Below are 24,606 nucleotides of genomic sequence, written 5' to 3' on the forward strand. Positions count from 1 at the left end.
AAAATCTGTGAGAGTTAACTTAAAATCAGGTTCTGCAGAAATCGCAGGAATCGTGGCACGATTGAAGGGCAACGTGGCACGATGGGATGTTTCAGTTATGAGGCAAGTCACTGGAAAAATCGTGGCACGATGGGGTCGCAACGTGGCACGATGGTGCGCTGGCAGCGAATAACAGAAACGTATTTTTGGGTGCAGATTTGTTCCAAATTTTAAGCGATACTTTTACTATAAATATAGACCTTGTATCAGAATAAACTTTGAGATAGAGGGGGCTGAAACAAGGGTTTAGAAAGGCAACAACAAAACTAGGGTTTGTACAGAGTTTGTCTCTTTGGCAACAAACACTAGGGTTTGAGGGTTGATTCACCTTGGGAAACACTATTAGGATTGAGTCTATTGGTTACGGGAAGAGATTGGGGCTTTGGGTAGAATTAGGCGGGAGACTTATTCTTGTAACCCATTGATATCTCTTTTGTAAGGTTACTCATCATTATAGTGAAACGGAGGGCTGCTCTCTCCCTCAGACTAGGTCAATTTGGACCGAACTGAGTCAACAAATTCTTTTGTGTTCTCTCTTCTTTTCTCTCTCACTGTTTTCTACTTTTGGCTTGTGTTTATAACTATTCCATACACTTTGTTTGGTTGCTTGACTATCACTTGCTTCACACATCAAGTTTGTTATTGGTGTGAGTTTTCATCGAATTCACAACAAAATCCATAACTTGTTGGATCATAGTAGAGAAAACCCAAAAACTTGCATGTCATAAGTAACATTTACATTTGCATTGAAGTTTAACAAGTTAAAGTTTGCCACCACTATGAAACTACCTCCTAAAAGAAATGAATATGCAATCACTTCCTCTTCATGATCCTCTCGAAAGAAAGTGTCAACAAAGTTTGAATCATCATCACAATTCTTCTCAATATTTTCTTGATCAAATGGGGTTTCTATTTCTGCATTAAAATCATCCCTATTTTGTGGTTAAGTTGAAACTGTCATATTCAGAGCCAAATTTCCATTAAGTTTAGCCTGAATAACATGGATAGCAAAGTGTTATTATTAGCAATAACATGATTGCAACTTCATTCAAAGTTATCTCCGGAGTGAATGTTTTGTTGCTATTTCTTGCAACATTATTGACAACTTTGGAGTTCAATATTTTTATGCTCTCATGGGATTTATTTTGATCTTAGCCTCAAAACATCATCAATATTCACCTCGTCTTTATTTGCTCCTCTTGCAGTAATCAATGCTATGCCCGATAATTATGTAGTTATGACATAAATAAGGAAGATTTTTTTAATCTGAATAAAAAAAAAACGAAGCTTTTCCTTTCAACTAAAATTTTGTATATATGATACTTGCTTTAGGCTATGTTTGGATGGTGAGAGGAAAGAAAATGATTAAGGAATGAAAGTGAATAGAAAGTAAGATGATTTTTAGGTTGTTTGGAATAAGTGAAAAAGTGAAAGAAAAGAAAGATGTATATTTAGTAAATGAAATTGATAGTATTTTGAGGAAGAGAAATGCTATAGGAAGACTCTCTTTCTAGCACTCTCTCTAACAGTCACTCTTCTATTGGGTGAAACCTATGTGGGTCTCACCACATTATGTAGGATCCATTTCCATGTGTGGTACCCACATGTATTTCACTCAATAAAAGAGTGGGTGGTAGAGAGTGTTAGAAAGAGAGTGTCCATATCACTCCTCTTTTGAGGAAATGTACATTTTTATGTATGTGTGATCAAACACTATTCATTTATGAGTCTTGCTAAAAAGTACGCACTAAATGCATTGTTTATGAGTCTTGCTAAAAAGTACGCACTAAATGCATTGTTTAAGGAACTCATAAAGAAATTATGTCTTGGAAATACAAGTCAAACGCTTGTTAGAGTTGTAACCGTACAATTTTCGATTCAAAAATTGCTACTTTTAAATGTTTAAACACTACCCTTACCCTTAGGCCACTTGTTAGCATTTTCCATCATTATTGTATTTGTGATCATAGATGAATGTCTTTGTACCATAAAATTTGCTTGTTGTAACTCATATTGATAAAAACTTAAAAATAAGTCGATTCAAACGAGTCAAAATATCATAAACTATAGGGTTAATAGGTCTTTACCCCTTGTAATATATGTCATTTTCGGTTTTCCCCTCTAAATATTTTTTTTTATTTACACCCCTTTAAAAAAAAATTGTTTTGATTTACCCCTAGTAGGCCAAACAAAAACCAATTTTATTTTTTTTTTCAAGAAATTTTCGTTTTTGTTTGGCCTATTAGGGGTAAATAAAAAAAAATCTACAGGAAGGAAACCCGAAAATGACCTAGTATATTACAGGGGTAAAACCTATTAACCCTAAACTATATTAATTTTCGAAACCAGAAACCCACCATTGTTTCCTTTTCTCCCTCTCAAAACCCCTCACACACACTCTCTCTCTATCTCTCTCTCTCTCTCACACACCGTTTATCGCTACATTTTCCGCCATGCCTAAAACCACCGCCGACGCAAAACCCTCCAATAACCGGTGAGTTCATCATTTCCATTTTTTTCGCATTCTTACTTTCACCTTTTCTCTTTTTCATTTGTTAAATTAAATTCTTCAATTCGTTGTTTTCATTTTGTTCGTTAGGTTTGAAACCAGTCCAAAGGAGTTTAAGAAAGCTAAGAAGGATCCTTTCAGGTTTCAGAGCCATCCATCTCCTTTCTTTCTGTTCATGTAAGTTCCATTCATCAACATTCTCCAAACTACTTCTGTTTTTACCTGCTGTTGTTATTAAATGTTTAATCTTCTCGCGTAAAGAACTTGTTTCGATGAATGTCGATTAATTGATTAGTTCTGATTCTAGCTGAGTTTTTTTTGTTTTGTTATGTTTACAGGTCTGATTTCAGAGTGATGTTCATGGCGAAAAATCCATTCAATACATCCGTCGCTGTTGTGAGTTTTGTCATCTAGTTTTACTTTCATCCTTTTTTATTTTGAGTTTAATTTATATACATTGTCAAAAATAACATCCAAGCCTTATTCCACTAAATGGCGTCCGCTTATATACACTGTCAGTATACAAATTTTGTATGCATGCACCTAATGATGAATTTCCACATCAATTAATGAGGTATGAAAAGTCGTGTGTTGTTAACTCATTAAGTGATCCGTCAGTACATTATCGAATGATTTTTACACTGACAGTGTATATCAATTAAACTCTTCTATTTTTGTAATTGTTTCGAGTTCTCTTATGTGATTTGCTGTGAATTTCAATTAGGTTGGTAAAGCTGGCGGTCAAAAATGGAAATCGATGTCGAATGCTGTGAGTAATTTGCTTCTATTTGAGTGAACAAATTTTCAAAATGCTAGTTCACGTTTGATTTTAATATTGTTTTGTGGTTTATGTGTATTTCAGGACAAGGCTCCTTACATTGCTATGGCAGAAAAGAAGAAAGAGGAATATGAGCTGCATGCCTACAATAGTAAGGTTCTGACCGATTGCCTACAATAGTGAATTGGTGATTGCTTTATTTTTATCTTGGACTGGATTTTTTGTTATTGTTGATTGAATAAGTTTTGATGTATTAGCTGTTGACAGAATTGCTTGGTGAAAGAAGTTTTGACAAGTCAGAGTCTGGAGTCAAGGATGAGGAGGAAGATGATGTAAGATTCTTCTTGCTCTTATGTGTTTCTTTGTTAGGTGTTCATATTGATGGTTGTGTTGGTTTATGACTTTATTGATTTGTTTATGTACTTTAGGGTGAGGATGATGAGAGAATAAATAATGTGACAGAGGAGTGAAAGTATGGGGGAAACAATCTCCACCAACCATCTCTTTTTCCCTTGTTGGCCATTAATAATGTTTACTTTAAAATCTAAATTTAAATTTGAACTTCAAACACGCGCATACATTTTCTATTTGTCCTTCAATTCTCTCTGCTGCAAACAAGTGTAAAAGAGATGGTTGAAGGATACATGGCAAATATTTGCAAAGATAGGGTTGAAGTAAACATGTCAAATGCTTGTTTGTGTTGGAATTTAAATCTAAAATTTAAAGTGAGAATTATTTATGTGTATGACACATATACTTAACATGTATGACTGGGTTGGAGATTGTGCGATAAGAAATGGTGCGTTGCATTGGTGCAAGCCAAAGATTAATGAAGAGGTGAAATAATATGTTATTATGGTATGTTGCATTGGTGCAAGCCAAAGATTAATGAAGAGGTGAAATAATATGTTATTATGGCATGTTTGGATTTAAAGGCTTATGTATTTTGATAAATTTGTCATGGTAGCAAGGGTATCGATTCTTTTTACAGTGATTTTTGGTTAACTGTCAAGAGTGCCAAACCAACAACCAGTGAAAGTTTAAATCAAGGCGATCACGATATCTTGAACAAGTTAATTGGTAACCTATGCTACCATGTGAGTGTGTCAGTGGAAGTGTTTAGGTTTGAAAAAAAAGTTAATAGTAAGTCTCAAAGAAAGAATGAAACTGTAAAAAACATGAAAGCAGGAAAGTATATGACAGTAGTTCGATCGATGTCGAACTTAAATTTACTTGAAACATGAAATTTTTTAAAATGATAGAAGGTAAATCGTATGAAATGTAAACGCAGGATGGAATGTAAAAACTGCTGAAAAGTAAGGGACTCAAAATGGAAATACTTGAAATTAAATTAGTTGAAGTTACATACACAACTTTGTCCAACATAAACTTCCAACCTTTGGTCGCTCGTTCTCGCGGTCCTTCTTGGTTTACCAAACCCATTTATCCTGCTGATACTGACTGTCAAAAAGTATGAAGTCATTTTCTTTGTAATGTATTGGCCAGTTTCCCAGAATTCAATTCCGGTCATGTGTCTGCTTTCCTCCCTAGTACCTGTGCTCGACAAATGGGTTCATGTCAAGCCACTCCTTGTCCTTCTGAAATTATGCTGAAGTACCAATAGTGTGCTTGGGGTTGAGGCGAAGGAATTCGACAAGATCATTGACACCAATAACGATTGGTTGAAATCGCTTCGACTATTGACCTTTGGCAGCACACATGAGGCTTGCAAAGGGTTTTCTGCTTGTTGGAAGAAGTTTTATGCCCCCAACCATTTGGATTTGGCCGGCTGTTTGGTCAGGGCTGACACATCTCTTACGCAGCTTGCAGTGTCTTCAAGTGAAACCCAAGTTGAGCATATTGCGGATATACGAGCCTTTCAAAAACGTTATAGGCTTAAATGGTACCCACAACGATCCTTTGTGACTATTAAAACTGTTAATAAAGTCTTGGCTATACTTAAAAAGGTACACGATGACAAGCATTATTCTAGAATGCGTATGCACTAGGATGAGAGACCTTTAATTCCAAATTTTAAGAAGCTTCCTTATAACAAAACCAGTGCTCAGGTTGTGTGCATCTTTGGTTTGACCGACTGGTTTTTGGTCGACCGAACGGTGCTGGTAATTTCTTCCCCTTGAAAGGGCTTATCAATCTAGTACCAACCTGTCTGATAAATTTCATAGGGAGGCTACCTTTTCTGGTCAGTTTGAGGATCTTTCTAGCAAGTTGGACGTTGGTTCCATTTCGACTATAATGTTTTATCAAGGTAATCTTTAGTTTCTTTCTTCAACTGTGTCATCATTTTTTGACAACCTCTATATTTTGTTTTTAGCTGTGCCTTTGGGTCAACCCCTCCCTATTAAGTCAACAAGAAGCGACAGTACTACCATTGGCAGACAAAAGAAAACGACTTTTAAGTTTACATGGTTACGTAACTCCTTTTTTATCTTCAGTCCGGTGACAGTAATGTGTCTTGTCCTGCATCAAGGACTAATAATGTAACACAAATGGTTGGTACTTCCAAGGTTGGCCCTCTAAGGTGTACCATTCTAGCCCCAATTATAACTGTTTATATCCCGTAATGGTGACTGACTGCCAATTTGTTTTCTCTTCCAGGTGAGGAAATTGCCTCCTTCCCCCTCAACTTCCTCTGTCGACAAGTCTTCGTTGTTGCCTGAAATCCGAGGGGTACAGTCGAAGCCTTTGGGTCCAACAGATAACCTACTTCACCAGGTTCAGCAAGAGCGTATTGGCGACACTGACAATGCTGACCCCGCAGATGACTTGCTTTCTTTGCTGAGCAACTCAAGTCCTGCAGCTTCTGCGTTTTCTGGTCGGTCCTCCGCGGCTGCTGGGATTGATTCTAGTGTAGCCATGGAACTTTTTAAAGAACTGAAGAGACTAGTGTCGAAGCCTTTGGACGTTGCTTCTGCTGACACCTTTGCATTCAATCAGATGAGGAGGCTAGTTGGAGAACTCAAGCCTCTAAAGCAACAACTGCCTCTCTCAAGCCAAAGTACTCTTGAGCAGATCGACGATTTTCTATCCCTTCATGCCTCAAAGAATGCTTTCTTAACAGCTACCCTTCCTGTTTACAAGCAAGCGGTGAATTCCAAAGACGACTTGGTGAAGAAGCTCCTTCCTCTCAAAGAACAAAAAGAAAAGATTGCATTAAACAAAAAACAGCAAGAGACAATTAAGGTCAAGGCTGAAGAGAAAGTTGACCAACTCAAGAAGCAATTGACCTTAGCTGAGGCGGAATTAGCTAAAGCCAACACTGGTATTGATGTCTTTATCAATTTGGAGAAGAAGCGTGTCGACAGCATCAATGCCCTTCGTGACGAGGTGAATCAGACTGCGAAAACTCTAAGGAATCTTCAGTCTGACTATGAGTTAGCAGTATCAACTAAGAAAGAACTTGAGGACCTGTTGTTGGTGATTACCCAATCCAGTTCCCCTTGACGTACTTTTAACTTGAAATTATTTTCCATTTTGTACAGTCGACAATTGGCTAGTTTAATACAATGTTTATTTTGAATTTTCCTTGGTCGTTTAGTATTTTAATTTGAATTCTCCTCTTGTTGTCTAGTAATTTACCTTAACTAACAGGGTTTCTAGTATAATCACTTCTTAAATGGACTGATTTACTTTCAGCAAATAATCAGGTGTTCGATATCTCTGACTGTCTTTCCCCTAAAAAATAATGTCTGTCTTTCATTTGTCTTGATGTTTTTTTTTTTTTTGAATGACAAATATTAGTATGTTAATTGTTAATATTTTTCCCTAAACAGTTTTGAAGTTGAAAATGTTCTTTATACCAACGTTTTGAAAATGGAAGTTGGTGTTTGCAATGCCACATCCAAAATTTGGTCAAAGTCCTCCCAGTGATCTCCTTGTGTTGTGTGTTGGATTTGATTTTGATTTGGTTCACAATTGGGAATAGAGGGAGAAGAGAATAGAATAAGGGTCCGTTTGTTACGGATTAAAATAAAAGTGATTTTGACATAAAATAATTTAGAGATTATATTTTAGAGATTTTGTGAAAAATCAGAATCTATTTTGCGTTTGTTTACCGTAATAAAAATCACTTTTTTTAAACAAATAATCTAGTTTGTTTTGATACAACTATATAAAAGGGATTTTTTGTTACAAAATTAGTTCAATCTTTTAAATCATATTTTCTCTCTCCTCTAAAAAAAATCTATTTTTTGAGAAGCTGCTCTTAACAGCTTCTCATTTGAAGTTGTTTTTAGATTATTTTTAGATTCTGATTTTTTTTTTAAATCTGTAACAAACGGATGCAAAACTCTTAAATGTGATTATTTTTTTAAAAAAAGTGATTTTTTTTTCTTAAAAGAGCTATAACAAACGGGCTCTAAATTGTTGTTGTGTATGGATTTGGGAATTTTCTTTTTAGTTGAAAGTTAAAAGGGTTAGGGATTTGGAGAGTGAAGAAAACTGGTAATTGTTGTTGTGTTTGAGTGAAGAAGAAAAGGGTTAATGGATTTCTGCTCTCTCATTATAGAACGATTTCTCTCTCTCAATTTTTCCCTCCTCCATAATCGATAAAGTGGTTTTTTTTAGAACTTGTAATTGTTGTTGTGTTTGTCTCTGATTCAATTATTACTAAAAAATTTGTTCACTAGGAAGGTACAATACAAAACAAATAAATCAAATAAATTCTATGTCTAGATCCAGAAAATGTGTCGATGAAGATTTGTGTTGTTGATGTGTTGTTGTTCTTGTGTTCTTGTTGCTGTTCTTGTGTTGAGAGAAGAGGAAGTGTTGTTGATGTTGAAGGATATATTGAGTTTGTTAGTTTAAGAATAATGAAGAATATGAATATTAAAAGGGATGAAGATGATGAACATGTTGTTGGTGAGGATGAAGATCTTATAAAAAAAAATTTAAATGACTTTTTTAATCAATTAATTTAATCCAATTTAATAAAAAAATAAAATTAATTATACAGTCACAATGCCACGTAATCAAAAAATGCTTAGTCAACGTGCCATATCAACGCCACATCAGCGAATCTGATGAATTGAATGGGTTAGGGGCTATTTCTGAAGAATCTTTATTTTACAAGGACGGAATCTAAATTTTTTATTTTTTTTACAGGGGTAAAAACCAAAAGTGACCTATATTACAGGTAGGCATAGCAACAAAACCCATACCCACGGTTACCCATCCGAACCAAACTCAATTTGACCGGTTTTCCTCGTTTTGACTGGGTTTGGATATGGGTATGGGTTTTTCCCGATTTCAAAACTCGGGTATGGGACGGGTAAGGGTATATAGATACCCACCCCGAACCCATACCCAAATCCGTCCCAAATGTAAAAAATTACTTTATGTTTATATGTCATGTTATTTTGTTTGATAATTGTCATGTTAATAAAGACTACCATTGATATTTAAAGACCAACTAAATCATTCTGTCATACAAATGATAAAGTGAGCGCATTGTTGGATAATGTATTACAACATTGCTCTTGGGGATGCCAAAAAACTTCTATTTTTTAATAAAAAAATTATTCAATGTGGGGATGAGATGGGGCGGGGATACCCGAACCCTTCGGGGACGGGGATGAGATTCAATTTCTCATCCCTGTTGAATATAGGTAAGGTAACGGGTAAGTATATGAGAATCGGATATGGGGACGAGGAAGGTAAAACCCGTCCCCACCCCGCCCCATTGCCATGCTAATTACTGAGGGTAAAACACTATTAATCCTAATTTAAAAATATGATGAAGGGACAAAAATTGTTGAATTTTAAAATAGGAGGATCAAAAATATCAATAGTAATATTGATATCACTTTACAATATCAATATACTATCGTGTCAAAAAAAAAAAAATCAATATACTACTCATTTATGATTTTTTTACTATCATACTCTTTTTTTTTTTTTTTTGGTACAAGAGAGGGCAAAGCCCAAAAAAAAAACAAAACTAAGAAGCTAATCGAACATTCCTAGGCATGCAAGCCCCGGATAAATCATCAAAAAGGATTCTTTTGACCTCACAAGGAGGAGACTCCAACACTAGAAAATTAAAGTGATCTGTAGAAATGCTTAAATTAGCGAGCCAATCAGCACTCCTATTTCCTTCACGCCAAGTATGGTTGAGTTGAACATTCCAACTCATCTTCAGCAGCTTCCGGATCCGGTGAACTAAAACAGGAATATTCCCATTGAACTTGAAATTATCAGAGATCATGTCGATCAAAATCTTTGAATCACTTTCCACTATAAGATGAGAGTAATGTTCCCTCCAAGCCATATCCAAACCCAAATATAACCCCCACATCTCAGCATGTAAGGCATCACAAGCTCCAATCTTCTTAGTGTAGCCTTTGATCCATCTACCGTCTGAATCACGAAAAAGGCCGCCACATCCAGCAATAACCCCCATATCCTTGCAAGCACCATCACTATTAAGCTTGATCCAACCTTCTTGAGGCCGCTTCCAACCTATATAGATGATTTCATTCAACTTTGGACCTTTACGAACAAGCTCCAGGTTACAATCTTCAATATCTTGGACAAATCTCCAAATTAAAGAAATTGGGTTGTTCGGCCTAATAAAATCAGCTTCAAAAATAGTTTTATTCCTCCACTTCCACAAGTACCAACATGTCGTCATGAAAGTTGTTTTCCAACTTAAAGTGTTCGTCCCAATGTCTTTCTTGTTACTCTCACCTCTTTCTATTATGTTAATCACTTTTTCCTATATCATTAATTTTATATCTCTTTCCAATATAAAATTTGGCACTATACAGTAATCAACATTGTGATAAATGAATCTGCCAAACACAAACAAACCCTGTAGTGTACTACATCAAACTTACGTTTCGTGAATTGTGAAATAATCAAAACACAAAAACGCAGCCACAGTACCTTCTTCCTCACTCTTTTCTCTCTACAATCATAATGGCTACGAAGAAAGCTAAGTCTGATCCATCGAAGCCGAAGAGGCCTCAGTCTCCTTTCTTTCTTTTCATGTAATGACTTTGTTTGTTACCGCCGATTTAACAAAATAATTTCTTAAAAACTGCTTCGAATGAGAATTTGGTTTAAAAAGCTTATCATAAAAAGTCATTTTTAGTATGTCATTGTATTTTTTTTTTAATAGTTTTTCATAAAAAAATCATTTTTGACACATGTGATTTTCACTGGAAGTTGGGTTTATGAAGCACTCCTTACACATGGAAATCTGTAACATTGTTGCGGTGAATGTCGATTAGTTGTTGATTGTAGCTGCATTTTTTCTAATTTTGTTATGGTTGCAGGTCTGACTTCAGAGTGAGGTTCAAGAAGGAAAATCCACACAATATATACGTCTCTGTGGTGAGTTGTGTGATTTAGTTTTGTTTTCATCTTTCGCGATTTTTTAAATTTAAAGTAGTTTCGAGTTCTCTTATTGCGATCAAATTTCAATTAGGTTGGTAAAGCTGCCGGTGAAAAATGGAAATCGATGTCTAATGCTGTGAGTAATTTGCTTCTGTTTGACTGAAGAAATTTTCAAAATGCTAGTTTATGTTTGATTTTAATATCTTTTTGCGGTTTATGTGTATTTCAGGACAAGGCTCCTTACATTGCTGATGCAGAAAAGAAGAAAATGGAATATACGAAGGCCATCAATGCCTACAATAAGAAGGTTCTGATGGCCTGCAATAATACTAATTTGGTAATTACTTTATTTTTATCTTTTCATCATTGGTCTGCAACTGTAAATTTTTGATGTTCTGATTTCACTTGGACTGGATTTTTTTTTTTTTTATTGTTGACTGAAGTATTTTCGATGTATTAGGTTGCCGGAAAAAAATCCTCTAGCAGAAAAAGTTCTGTCAAGTCAAATTCTAGAGTCAATGATGATGATGATGACAGTGATGATGATGATGACGACGACTACGACAATGAGGAGGAGGAGGAGGAGGATGATGAGGTAAGATTCGTTTCATTCTTATGTGTTTGAGTGTTTCCTTGTTAGGTGTTAATATTGATGGTTGTGTTGGTTTATGCCTCATTGATTTGTTTATGTACTTTAGGATGAGGATGATGAGGGTATAAATAGTGTGAGAGAGAAGTGAAATCTATACCATTTGCTCTTACCTCTTTGTTAATCTTTGGACTGCACTTACCTTCCTTCATTACACAATCTGCACCTTTTCTATGTATCTTTGAACCATCTCGTTTGCCCTTGTTCGCCATTAACAATGTTTACTTCAAAATTTGAATTTGAACTTCAAACAGACACAAGCATACATATGCCATGTATCCTTCAATTATCTCTTTTGAAAACTTGAGAAGGCTGCATTACAAGTGTTTTCTAAAATAGGGTTTAAGTAAACATGTCAAATGTTTGTTTGTGTTGGAATTTAAATATAGAATTTAAAGTGAGAATTATTAATGTCTAATGAGAAATGGTGTGTTGCATTGGTATAAGCCAAAGATTAATGAAGAGGTGGAAGAATATGTTATTACGGTGTGTTTATTCACTTTGTTTGGATTTAAAGGCTTATGCATTTTGACAAATTTGTCATGGTAACTGTGAAGTGTGCCAAATCGGCCAATGAATTTTTAAATTAGTGCTATCACAATATCTTGGACAAATTAATTGGTAACCTATGAGACCTTACGTGCGTATGAGTATGTGTTGTAAAAACTGTTTAGGTCGAAAATGAGTTAATGGTAAATCTCAAAGAACAAATGAAACTGTAAAAAGCGCGAAAGCAGGAAAGTAAGTGACAGTAGTTCACTCTGACATGAAACTTAAATTGACTCGAAACGTGAAATGTTTTAAAATGATAGAATATAAATTGTGTGAAATGTAAAGGAATGATGGACTGTGCTAAAAAGTTAGGGACTCGACATGGAAATTTTTGAAAACTAAAAAAGACTAGAAATTAAATTAGTTGAACGTAAATTGCTGAATATTAAAAGAATTTAAAGACATTGGAAGGCATACTTAAATTCTGAGAGTTTGAATTTGTTTTCGGTTTATGAGTAGACTTCACAATGTAAGTATTCTACCTCAATTATATTTTTTCGAACTAGTGTTTATAAAAAAGTTAACTAGGTAACTGCCCACTACGTGGAAGGCCACACTCGTGGCAATTATTCACTAATTTGGTGGTTATCAGTGTTAATGGTCTAAAGGCTGACCAACACTTATTTGTGTTGTCATGTCGAATTTGCTTGTACTACATGGTTGTCGACCCATGTTGGTTTCATCTACTTTTTTTTGACAGAAGTTGGTTTCATCTACTTGTCAACTATCTTCTTGTATCTTACTTATGCTTACTCAATGTTGTATTGACCATCATTTTTCTTGTTCACATGTTTTTATTTCTTGAATTTTTCTTTAAATTATACCTACGAGACTATTAGGAATTATCGATTGGGTGTCTTAGAATTTTTGCCATTAACAGATACCTTCCAAGTTTTGAAACCAAAGTCAAATTTAGGAATTTTTGTCATTAACAGATACCTACATCAAGGACTAAGAAGGTAAAACAAATGGTCGGCACTTCCACCCAAGGTTGCCCATCTGAGGTATAACATTCTTTCCCCTGTTATAACTATTTTTATCTCGTAATGGTGACTGACTGCCAATTTGTTTTTTTCTTCCAGGTGTTGGAAATTTCTATCTCCCCCTCAACTTCCTCTCCTAATGAGTCTTCGCTGTCGCCTGAAATCCAAGTCCAGTCGAAGCCTTTTGGCCCACAGGCGCCTGCTACTCTGACTCAATCTTTGGATTCGAGACAGGTGAGTTTTTTACTCGTTTTTCCTTCACAGATTTAAAACATTTAATGTGGATCTATGTTGACAATATTTCTTTTGTTTACAACACATCACCATGATTTTCCCCAAGAACTATGTTGGTGATGTTAAAAACGTTCAAACAGTTACTGTTGAGGTAATGTGGCACATTATCTTCTTTTCTTATCATAGCTTACGGACATGTCTAACCCTTGGTTTATATCTTGCAGAAAGTTCCGCCGGCATTAGAAGTTCAGCCTTTGCCGATTTCTGATCCTGTCGTGTTCGCAAACCCACAAACAAATGTCTCTCCATCTGTAGATGTAGTCATGAAGGACCAAGTAGTCATTCCCAAAGAAATGGTCACGTCAGAAGGGGGTTTCCAGGATGTTCACCCTGATCAAGATCCAAGGGATGACCTACTTCACCAGGTTAAGCAAGCGTGTAATGGGGACACTGGCGACGCTGACCCCGCAGATGACTTGCTTTCGTTGCTGAATGACTCAAGTCCTACAGCTTCTGTGTTTGCTGGGCTTGATTCTAGTGACTCGGAAGCCATGGAACTTTTCAAAGAACTGAAGAGACTAATGTCGAAGCCATTGGACGTCGCTTCTGCTGACACCTCAGCATTCGACCAGATGAGGAGGCTAGTTGAAAAACTCAAGCCTCTCAAGCAACGGTTGCCTCTCTCAGGCCAAAGTACACTTGAGCAGGTCAACAACTTTCTATCCCTTCATGCCTCGAAGAATGCTTTCTTAACAGCCACCCTTCCTGTTTACGAGCAAGCGGTGAATGCCAAAGAGGACTTGGTGAAGAAGCTCCTTCCTCTCAAAGAACAAAAAGAAAAGATTGTGGTAAATAAAAAGCAGCAAGAGGCAGTTAAGGTCAAGGCTGAAGAGAAAGTTGAGCAACTCAAGAAGCAATTGGCCTTAGCTGAGGCGGAACTAGCTGAAGCCAACACAGGTATGGCTGTCTTTATCAATTCGGAGAAGAAGCGTGTCGACAACATCAATGCCCTTCGTGATGAGGTGAATCAGACGGTGAAAACTCTAAGGAATCTTCAGTCTGACTACGAGTTAGCAGTGTTGACTAAGAAAGAACTTGAGGGCCTGTTGTTGGTGATTACCCAATCCAGTTCCCCTTGACGTACTTTAAACTTGAAATTATTTTCCATTTTGTACAATCAACAATTGGCTAGTTTAATACAAGGCTTATTTTGACTTTTCCTTGATCGGTAGATTTTGTTTTTTAATCTGAATTCTCCACTAGATAGAAGCCAATGTTGTTTGTTGTGCCAATTTGGTTCCTAGTAATTTACCTTAGCCGATATGGTTACTATTATAATCTGTAATTACATGTACTGATTTACTTTCAGCAAATAATCAGGTGTTAAATGTCTCTGTCTGTCTTTGATATCAGTACTTCCTAATGTTGATTTTCTCATTAGTGCATGCTAGATCAGTTAATTTCAGTAGCCATGGAGAATTAAATAAGCACACTTGAGTTTAATTACCTTGAATATAACAATGTATATTAGTTAAAAATCTAACTGTCCTCCAGTTTACTTAAATGTGGAATGTAGGAGGAATGAAAGTGATAACAATTCAATTTAACTTTTAACTTATAAAGAATACAAAGTGATGACTGTTCTAGATCATCTCAAAATGGTAAAAATCTAGAGTTATACATTTGATTGTGTCAATTTCAATTATATTCAAGGATTATCTTTTTGTTTTCATTATTTGTGTATACATATATTGTATTATTTGCTATTCATATATAATGGATAAATTTGTCTCATATTTTTTATTTTATTTTTTTTGAAGGAAAATTTGTCTCATATTGCTGCTGTTGAATAAATTTGACTTGGTTGGCAGGCAGTACTGTAATCTCACATGGATAGCTAGAACAAAATCAGATTAATATATGGAAGCATTTAATGGTGTAAACTATTTGAGTTCCAAACGTGTTTCCATGTGTAAGTCCTTTTATCTATTTCTATAAGATATATTTTGAAAATATTCTTTGCATACAGGTTCTAAGATCCATTAAAATTTCCATTATTATTTTATGTATTTATGCCATATTTCTTTTTCATAAATTGTTTTCATGAATTGAAACTGAAATTCCTTATGTAGTTATCTTTCTTAAACTGAGGAGTTTGCTTGAGGATGAGCTCTTGTGTGTCATGAACAACTACTACAATAAAATCAAGATCATGGAGAATGTTACATCAAACTTGAGAAGATAGGAATGACTATGAGATATGACAAACATTTTATATATGAAAGACTTAGGAGGGGAAGACTTTAGAAAAAGAAAGGAGTAAGCGGATGAAATAGAAGAACGTTTGGAGGGGAGAGTTTTGGAGGTTCATTTTATTTCATTACACAATACCTTGATTTTGGAGAACTAAAAAATTGTAGGGTAAATACAGACTTTGGTCCCTTAACTTATTTTTGCGTTTCATTTTGGTCCCTTAACTTTAAACTGTCTCAATTTGATCCCTTAAGTATCTCTCCGTTTACCAAAGTGGTCCCTTCCGTTAGTTTTTCGTTATGTTTAATAAAAAATGATAAATGTGGTAAACGTGTCATTTTGTCATTTGTTGAGAGCTTTTTTTTTTTTTGTTATTTCCTTCATATTCTCCATACAATCCTTCATCACAAGAGCACATTAAACCATTCTCAAGAACACTATTCATAAACGGCAGTGGCCAAAGAAGATCAAAACCCCTTTTTCTCAAAAGTTACTCAAGAACACATTAAACCATTCTTCTTTTTCCAGTAACATTCATAACATATTCAAACCAATATTCAACAACCACAATGATAACCATTTTTTTAACTTTCATAATCATCACATAATCTAGATCAAACACCTATTTTCAAAATTGCTTTTGCTTCCCAGCCATAACACAACCGATCGGCTTCATCACATAATCCGAACTCAACCTTTCCATCACAACCGTAACAAATCTCTTCACACACCAACGTTCATCATCAAATTCCAAAAAGTAAATCCAAACAACAAACTCAAATTCGAAATCACATCAAAGCTTCGAACATCATCACAACCTTCTTCTTTTTCCAAATTCATCTACACCATTAACCCTTAACTCAAATTTTCGGTTCAATCTCAAAACCATCATACATAATTAGAACCTTTCTTTCTTTCGTACCATATGCAAGCTAAACACAAACTGCAAAAGGAAATCAGAACTGGTTCACGTTCAGAAAGAAGGAGTAGGACGGAATTCGACAACAACAAAACCGGTCTCATGAAGGAAGAAGAATCCGCACCTTAGGCTTCAACCGAATCTGAGCCAGATCGAAGAAAGAAGATGAAGGATTGTATGGAGAAGACGAAGAAAATAACAAAAAAAAAAAGTTCTCAACAAATGACAAAATGACACGTGTACCACATTTAACTTTTTTTATTAAACATAACGGAAAACTAACGGAAGGGACCACTTTGGTAAACGGAGAGATACTTAAGGGACCAAATTGAGACAGTTTAAAGTTAAGGGACCAAAATGAAACGCAAAAATAAGTTAAGGGACCAAAGTCTATATTTACCCAAAATTGTATTAGGGGAGGAGGAATGTGAAGGGTTTTTGAAGGTTTGTATGAATTCTTTGAATTTAATCTATGTTATAATATTCTAAAATTACAAATATATAATCATAAGCATTTTTTTTCGTGGGAATAAGCATTTATTTATTATTCTCTACAAAAATACTCTCTAAAATGTAGAAGATTTCTCTATTTTTTCCTCTTTTCACCTCCACCCAAAACCCTCCTTTCTCTCCCATCCAAATTTACAAACATCCTTAACGACATTATAAAAACACTTTTAAAAAATAAAAGTGAGCCCTCCCTCCCTTCTCCTCCTAAACCCTCAATCCAAACACAATACAAAACTATTTTATATTGACAATACATATCCTTTAATTAATTGAATAAAATACGATAAGCTAATATAATCGCTGACTCACTTACCGCAAGAATATCACATCAATTAAAACAATTATTACTTTAGAATATCATCAACATTCTATCATCCTCATCAACACACTCTTAACTTGACAACAATATCATGCTCCTCAACACACTCTTAACTTGACAACAATAACTTTTTTTGTGACAACAATAACTATTCTTGCAAATAGCTAAAATCCAAAGGACTAAAACTCTAATTACATTCTAACATGAACCAAATTTAAAAGGTTTCAATTTTATAGAAATCAAAAACATATTTAAATCTTTAAAAAATGTGGTAATAGGAGCGACAAAAAGTCAAAAGATAGTTACTTTTCCACTTTTGAAATTGCTAAAAAACTTACCCGATAGTTAACTACCGATGGATGGTTCAATTATTTTTTAAGTCAGCTAAAACTGACTTAAAAAGTGATTATACCACTGTAAAAAGTGTCCAACGGCGGTTAATTACCGCTGAATATCATCCGTCGGTAGTTAACTACCGCTGGGTGGAAAATTAACTCTCAAGTCAAAAAGAGTAAGATCATATACATGGGCTTATTTGAGGCCCAAGATTATAAACCCGCTATCCGTCTCCAACTCTTGGTTTCAATACTTTCGCCCGTTTTACTCTCTGCCGCTTCATTCTCTCCCCGCCGTCGTTGCCAACTTCTTCTTCTTCTTCTTCTTCTTCTTCTCTGTTGTAACGGTTTTCGTTCGAGAGGAAAAAAAATGATAAAAAGGAGATTCTTTAAGATTGATCACGGTGATAGAGATGGTTCTGGTAATTCTTCTTCATCCTCTGACGAAGATTACGATAATCATGAAGTTGCACAAGGAAGCGACGACAATGATGATAATAATGATAGTGATGATGAAGCTAGCTCTGCATCTTCTGGTTCGTTCATTCGCATTTTTCTCTCTTGAAAAAGAATGTATAATGTTTTATTAACTCTAAGTTGCTTCTGAGTTGCATTAAGGCATTGTTTCGATAAACAACTTATTTTGCAGCTTTTATCATAAGCGCTTGCTATAAGCTATTTTGTCGCAAAAGATGAAGTAAATAAGCTATTTTGTAATCTATAAGCTGTTTTCATAAGCTATAGTGGAGTGCTTACGGAAATAAGCTGAAAACAACTTATGAGCATGTCATAAGCTGTTTTCGTAAATTCTCCCAAATAATCTCATAAGTGCTTATGTCAGTATATAAGCTCAAATAAGGCAATCTAAGTAGGAAATAGACTGCTAGTTGTAGATGTTCTCCACATTTTGGCCTAGTTTGTAATTTGGATTAGCTTCTAGCTTCTTAATTAAAATAAGTTTATGGTTTTTTTAATTTATGAAAGAGTATATATAAGCTTTTAGGTGTTCACTGAGAAGGCAAAATTGAGAGTGTTTTGTAAAAATTGAAATGGAGAAGCTAATTTCAACTTAGAATTTATTTAATTAGTATACGCAGTTGGTGTACAAATATTTTACACATGCATCTAAACATGAGTTGTTGTATTCATTAATTGAAATGGCAATTATACATCATTGGATGCATGTGTAAAATAACTTTACATTCAACTTACATATGTAAAGATATTGAATGAATAAATAACCCATATTGTAATATTCTTTGAATATTTTGTTTTATGTAAAGAAGTTTATCCAATTCCAAATCCAAAGTGGGTTTTATTCCTAGCTTTTGTAAGTATAGTGACTGAAGCTCGTTGACTATCGTTTTCATAATCACTTGTTGTATGGTATCATCTGGCTGATATTTTGTAAAGGGGCTTGAGATGTTTTGTTTGCTATTTTGTAATGCAATCGGAATGAGTTTTTGTTGTGATGCTGTTTGTTATTGTTGGTCAATTATTCACATTTTTAACATTTTATTTTGGCTATGCAGGATATAAAAGTGAGGACAGTCCTGCCAATGACATTGATGCAAACTCTATTGATGCAAACTCTGCAGGTAGGATTTCTTTGTAATGTCTGCTTCTAGTTATTATCCTTCAGCTCAAGTTTTGAATTTTCTTGATGATATTTTTTATTTGTATTCCATCAGCAATGTTAGAGAACGTTTGTCCCCCTGTATGTGATTAAGTTTCCTATTCTAGCCCCCCATAGATGAGATGATAACTTTGATTAACCTCAAAAGTCAGGTTATATCTCAGATGGCTGAGCTGGACCCTGACCCTTTCTAGGTTGAAAACCGAATCAGCCTTTTCAGGACACACACAAGGAGCATATCTAAATGCGGCTCTCTCAATTTTTTTGCCAACCTCAGTTCTAAAGAAGTTAAAACTGTACACAACCCTTGCTCTATGCTTGTTGATCAACCCCTTCTCTCTTATCTGCTCATTCACTTCCATTTTTGTGGAGCATAGAAGTCACACTTTCATGGATAATGGTGTGACATAGCAAGTCATGGTAGAAGGAGATTGTGGGGACCTGGAGGGTTAGGGTTATACATGATGTTGATTTTGACATGAACATTGGTGGAACATGGATAGAAGAGTGCAATTTAGGCAGAAGGGCATGATTTTAGGGTTAATTAAGTAAATGGTTCCTATAAATATCCAAAAGGGTTAAATATGTTTTTGGTCCCTATAAAATTGGGTTCTTCTAAGTTTAGTCCTTACTTAAATTTAATAGTTTTTTTAGTCCCTACAAAAAAAATTTACTTATAGTTCTAGTCCCTACTAAAACAAAGTTTGTTAAATTATACTTACACTCTTGAATTTTTGAGTGATTTTTTTTAGACAAGTTTAAAACACTATGAAATGTCTATTGACTAAAATCTAGAATTTTTTAATATGAAATGAATTAAATATGAATTTTTTAAAACGACAAAAGTTCAAGATAAAAGTAACAAAAATCTGAACATAGAAATCAAATTTTGCGATAATTTTTTACGGAGGAATTTTTAGTAATGTTCTGAACATGTCTGCAAAAAGAATGTTCAAAAACTTAAGATTTTAAGCATAATTAAACAAATTTGAATTGAGTAGGGACTAATAGTGAGTGCTGAAATTTTTTATGAGGACTAAAAAACCTATTAAAATTAAGTAAGGACTAAACTTAGAAGGTCCCAATTTTATAGGGACCAAAAACATATTTAACCCTATCGAAAATTTCGCTTTTAGTCCCTACAGAAAAACACACTTTTTAGCATAACATTTTTAGGGACCCAAAATGTTGATGGAAAATTTTGCAGGGACTAAAAATGGTAATGGAAAATTTTACGAGGACTAAAAAGTACGATTTTTTCCTTGTAAGGACTAAACAAAATTCTAGATATTTATAGGGACCATTTACTCAATTAACCCTAGATTTTTTTTTATTAAATAACTTAGACTCTACATTTTGGTGCATACTCTGTATTAAATTACAACAGTTTTATGGGTGCTAATTTAAGACATGGTTGAGAAAGAGAGTGGGACAAGTGAGACATCTCATTCCATTCTTTAGGCACATTGATAATAGGGCTTTAGGCACACAAGTTTTTTTATTTATTTTTTAATAGAAAATTAAGTGGTTTGAGTAATTACTATGTTTTAGTGGAAGAGGATAGTCATAAGGTACATTTCAGTCGTTGACAAAAAGATGCAAAAATTGGACAAGACACCTTCAAAATCATAGAAGGCAAAGGGAGGAATTGAGTTACAATAGGATCGAGTTATTTGTTCATATTGATAGCTCTTTACATGGCTCCAGTGTTGTTAAATAGCGGCTATAGCGGTGTTATACTGCTATGGCGTAGCGGAATTTAGACAAACCACTATTGTTCCACGATACGCTATTTAGTTCAAAATGTTGTTAAATAGAGGATATGGCGGCATTATAGCCCCTATTGTGTGGGCGGAATTTTAACAATCCGCTATTTTCCGCTATTCGCGATTGACAACACTGCATGGCTCAATAGATTTCGTAGCTGAATATTTTATAAATTCAAGGAACTACATTTTAGATTTTGTATGGTATTAAACAGGATTTGGTCAGCTGACGATCACAAATGTTTCCTACACATAGGATGTTTGTGTCACCTCGGTCTCTCAGGCAGCCATGTCTCAAAATAATAGCCACACACTTTTGAGATCTGACATGCCAATTAGCACAATCCAAATCGAATCCATCAACGTGTTACTTGTTTTCATACAATAATTCATTTGTCATTTTGCTTTTGTGTCTGCTAAAGTACTTACATCAATAAGATGTTGCCTATTTATGTGGTAATTGCATCCGTTTTACTTTTACCAGCTTTTTATGTGAACTGCATTGCTTTATTCTCTGGAAAATTATCCTTTTTCATGATTGTTTTATCATTGATATTACTCTAGGTCTGCTATCTAGTGAAGATGATGCTGGAACTATAAATGTAAGAGAAATGATTACTAATAAAGAGTTTCCTAGCGAACGTAACTATGAAAAGTCTAATGTTATGGCTGAAAAGAAACCCCTACCTTCAGATATACCATCCTCTCTTGTCTTACAAATCAAATCAGTATTTAAGTGCAGGTTATGTCCTCGGGTTATATGTTTGACTGAGGACACTTTGCGGAATCATCTTCAATCAAAGGTACTACACTTTTTCCTATGGTTTCTCAATGCTTATGCATCAATCTTTACTATTAGTGCAACTATAGTTTGAGAAGAAAGCCATAATCTCTTAAATATTCTTCCCCAAAAATCAATTATTGCATTTTTCTTATTCATTTTTTGGATATTCAGTACCTGGTTTGAATGGGAAGTTCTATGTAAATGCAAGCATTACATGTTTGACTATTTACGCACTCTTGGAGCTTTCAACTATTTAGGTACTCTGGCTGGCATGGTAGTAGCATGCTTCAAGCTGTTCTAATCCCTGTTTGTGGAGAATGAAAATCCCCTTTTAGCAAAAGATATAGCTTGAATCAATATTCCCGTCAAACTTTTGCATCTGATGCAGTATCAACTTTTACTTGTCATTGATGTAGATCTAATGATGACTTTGTTATAACTGTAGAGACATGCTCGATCTGAAAAACTACATGAGAAAGGTAGACTGAAGACCATGCTCAACAGTGATGGTGAAATAGAGGACCAAGAGGTCTCAGACAATGAAGCCGAAGATGCTGAGGTTGGTTCTTCACCAGTTTGATTGCATTCTACTGCAACTTGGCCAAATGAAATATTGGACTTATCAAATTGAAGAAACTAATTTATTATTGTTGAATATGCTTAGAAAACTAATTTTTCTTTTATAAATATTTGGATAATACAAAGAAGAATGGCAAAGGATCAAAGCCATTTAAGAAGAGATTTAAGAAGAACAAAGAGGCCGCAGAGATGCAAACTGAAGATACTGAGGTTGGTTCTTCAACAGTTTGATTACATTCTACTACAACTCGGCTAAATGAATATATTAGAGACTTGTCAAACTGAAAAAACTAATTTATTATTGAATATGCTTGGAAAACTAATTTTTCTTTGATAAATTTTTAGGATAATACAAAGAAGAATGGCAAAGGACCAAAGCCGTATAAGAAAAGGTTTAAAAAGAACGAAGAGGTTGCAGAGATCCAAACCGAAGATACTGAGGTTGGTTCTTTAACAATTTGATTACATTCAACTGCAACTCGAACAAATATTCGAGACTTATCAAATTAAAGAAACTCATGTATGTATTATTAAATATGCTTGGAAAACTAATTTTCTTTTAAACCTTTTAGGACAATACAAAGAAGAATGACAACGGACCGAAGCTGCATAAGAAGAGATCGGGAAAGAAGGTAAAGAAAGCTAGCATTTCAATTATCGAACAATGATTAAGTTGTTACTGTTAAATTTGATACAAATCTTCAATGGCAGAAAAATTATAATGCAAACTCAAGGAAACAGCGGTCAGGGAAAGGGTCATCCAAGAGAAGCCACAAAAAATGAGAACTGAAATACGATTGTATTCAACATTCTGTCGAGCAAATTTTCCAGCCACTACCATTTGCCTTCGTGAGCAATATGTGTGCAGTTTAATTTATGCTCCACATATAGTCTTCTTTGAACTCCCTTCCCCTTCTCTTAAACAATTTTCTGCTTTTCCTTTCCATTTGGATTGGGATCGTTTGCAACTGCCCTCACCTTCCTACAATTTCCTGCTTTTTTCTCAGAATATATTAGTGTAACTTCATTTAAATTGTCTTGTAAAAGATTATTAATATGATATACTGAGGTTAAATTTTGCTGTGTTATGGAGATGAGATGTTGAATTTTATCACTTGTATAACTAACTTGACATATTCTAGTCTAATTCTAATCGTAAGCACTTCATCTTCAACCCTGGTGGTCAGTTCTATTACACTAAGATCACTTCCTCTTATCTATATAATCATATCTTGTTGCTGTATTTGATGATTTTGTTATTTGACAATTTTGACTTGAAGTTAGCATCTCCATACTCCACAATTTAGCATATCCAAACCCCACAATTTTAGTATTTGGCTATATTGGTTTACCGTTACACAACATCCATTTCTTATTTTTACAACTTATCTAATTTCTCAAATTGAACATCTTAATTTTTTTGACATAGCATCTTCAAAAAAATGTACTAAATAGATCCCCCACATTCTTATGTTTTATCTTTTTTTTTTGAAAAATAAAATAAAATATCTGATGCCATAATCCATCAACCACAGAAGAACAGGATGTATTCTTATGGCCATCAGTAGAATGCATTTTCACCTACCAATAACTCCATCCTAATCATGCATTCAGTTAATTTATGGAATTTGAATTCCATAAATTAACTTAACAACAAGCAAACACTATTATATTTTTAATACAATGTTGAAGTAGGTTGACCTAATTATACTTGGAGATGATAATGGTAAGATAGTTGACATAAAAATACTCACTCATCACTTTAATCAACATTAAAAATAAATAAATACTAGTATAATACTCATGTAGATTAAAGCTTTAACGCATGCAAATACTCGTATAATACTCATGTAGATTAAAGCTTTAACGCATCATGAGTTTGGTCTAGCGAAGAAGTCATACTTCCACAACGTGGCATATCAATTCTTGAATTTAGGTCGAGAGAAGAACTCACATTTAATGTTTGACGGGCCTCAAATATGATTATGGAAAAAACAAAATAGACACTTTTGCTTATAACATTAAATACTTTCTAAGTACTTGCCCATGCTTTGATTAAATAGTGAGAAAAAAAAAATCAGTGAATAAGAAATCATGAAAGGGAGTGTCAACGAAGGTTTACTCAATTGGTAAGAAGTTGACTTATATTTTAAGTACGTGAATTCAACTGCAGATATTAGTGTGATGACCTCTTTGATAAATGATTTGTAAGTATCTTTGTTAACGTTCGTTGAACCTTAAAGTCTGTTCTTACTTTGATGAGCTTATGAGACTCAACTCACATATACTTTATACTCTATGCATATATTGCTAAATCAAACGATTGTAAGATTATTTGACGTATATTTGAATCCATAATTTTTGACCTTTGTATATTTAATTTAATTTAATTAATGTGTGCA

At 34.4% G+C, this 24,606-nt stretch overlaps 3 protein-coding genes across 5 annotated transcripts; all 3 read left to right on the plus strand.

The window, feature by feature from the left end:
• The first annotated feature begins 2,400 nt into the window (after positions 1-2,400).
• On the plus strand, positions 2,401-6,917 carry LOC146909107 (uncharacterized). Its single transcript, XM_085730352.1, has 7 exons — positions 2,401-2,533; positions 2,639-2,725; positions 2,887-2,944; positions 3,273-3,317; positions 3,411-3,482; positions 3,584-3,658; positions 5,946-6,917. Exons 1-7 carry the CDS (start codon positions 2,493-2,495, stop codon positions 6,789-6,791), a joined length of 1,224 nt encoding a protein of 407 aa, XP_085586478.1. The 5' UTR covers positions 2,401-2,492; the 3' UTR covers positions 6,792-6,917.
• A 3,208-nt stretch (positions 6,918-10,125) lies between these two features.
• LOC146909108 (uncharacterized) lies at positions 10,126-14,495 on the plus strand. 2 transcript variants are annotated; one of them, XM_085730353.1, is made up of 9 exons: positions 10,126-10,336; positions 10,625-10,682; positions 10,777-10,821; positions 10,915-11,022; positions 11,146-11,280; positions 12,822-12,890; positions 12,969-13,103; positions 13,210-13,254; positions 13,328-14,495. In XM_085730353.1, exons 1-9 carry the CDS (start codon positions 10,266-10,268, stop codon positions 14,240-14,242), a joined length of 1,581 nt encoding a protein of 526 aa, XP_085586479.1. In that variant the 5' UTR covers positions 10,126-10,265; the 3' UTR covers positions 14,243-14,495. The 2 variants fall into 2 exon arrangements, with proteins under 2 accessions (XP_085586479.1, XP_085586480.1); XM_085730354.1 differs by lacking the exon at positions 13,210-13,254.
• A 3,152-nt stretch (positions 14,496-17,647) lies between these two features.
• LOC146909109 (uncharacterized) lies at positions 17,648-23,378 on the plus strand. 2 transcript variants are annotated; one of them, XM_085724637.1, is made up of 8 exons: positions 17,648-17,975; positions 18,972-19,037; positions 21,406-21,644; positions 22,071-22,184; positions 22,334-22,414; positions 22,550-22,645; positions 22,777-22,836; positions 22,916-23,378. In XM_085724637.1, the coding sequence occupies exons 1-8, from the start codon at positions 17,810-17,812 to the stop codon at positions 22,985-22,987; spliced, it is 894 nt and encodes a 297-aa protein (XP_085580763.1). In that variant the 5' UTR covers positions 17,648-17,809; the 3' UTR covers positions 22,988-23,378. The 2 variants fall into 2 exon arrangements, with proteins under 2 accessions (XP_085580763.1, XP_085580764.1); XM_085724638.1 differs by having other exon boundaries at positions 17,659-17,975; positions 22,331-22,414.
• Positions 23,379-24,606: the final 1,228 nt, after the last annotated feature.

Source organism: Medicago sativa, chromosome 7 (assembly GCF_051527215.1).
Source record: "Medicago sativa cultivar Bolivia chromosome 7, Bolivia_mono, whole genome shotgun sequence".
Classification (NCBI taxonomy): Eukaryota; Viridiplantae; Streptophyta; class Magnoliopsida; order Fabales; family Fabaceae; genus Medicago; species Medicago sativa.

What these genes read in the sequence shown, in the direction of transcription:
- LOC146909107 (XM_085730352.1), top strand. Translation starts at nt 2,493, where the DNA reads ATGCCTAAAACCACCGCCGACGCAAAACCCTCCAATAACCG. An exon ending in TGCATGCCTACAATAGTAAG is followed by an intron (nt 3,483 to 3,583) that starts GTTCTGACCGAT and finishes TTGATGTATTAG; the next exon opens with CTGTTGACAGAATTGCTTGG. An exon ending in AGGATGAGGAGGAAGATGAT is followed by an intron (nt 3,659 to 5,945) that starts GTAAGATTCTTC and finishes TTTCTCTTCCAG; the next exon opens with GTGAGGAAATTGCCTCCTTC.
- LOC146909108 (XM_085730353.1), top strand. Translation starts at nt 10,266, where the DNA reads ATGGCTACGAAGAAAGCTAAGTCTGATCCATCGAAGCCGAAGAGGCCT. An exon ending in AGGAGGAGGAGGATGATGAG is followed by an intron (nt 11,281 to 12,821) that starts GTAAGATTCGTT and finishes TGTCATTAACAG; the next exon opens with ATACCTACATCAAGGACTAA. An exon ending in CCCAAGGTTGCCCATCTGAG is followed by an intron (nt 12,891 to 12,968) that starts GTATAACATTCT and finishes TTTTTCTTCCAG; the next exon opens with GTGTTGGAAATTTCTATCTC.
- LOC146909109 (XM_085724638.1), top strand. Translation starts at nt 17,810, where the DNA reads ATGATAAAAAGGAGATTCTTTAAGATTGATCACGGTGATAGAGATGGT. An exon ending in TATTGATGCAAACTCTGCAG is followed by an intron (nt 19,038 to 21,405) that starts GTAGGATTTCTT and finishes ATATTACTCTAG; the next exon opens with GTCTGCTATCTAGTGAAGAT. An exon ending in TCCAAACCGAAGATACTGAG is followed by an intron (nt 22,646 to 22,776) that starts GTTGGTTCTTTA and finishes TAAACCTTTTAG; the next exon opens with GACAATACAAAGAAGAATGA.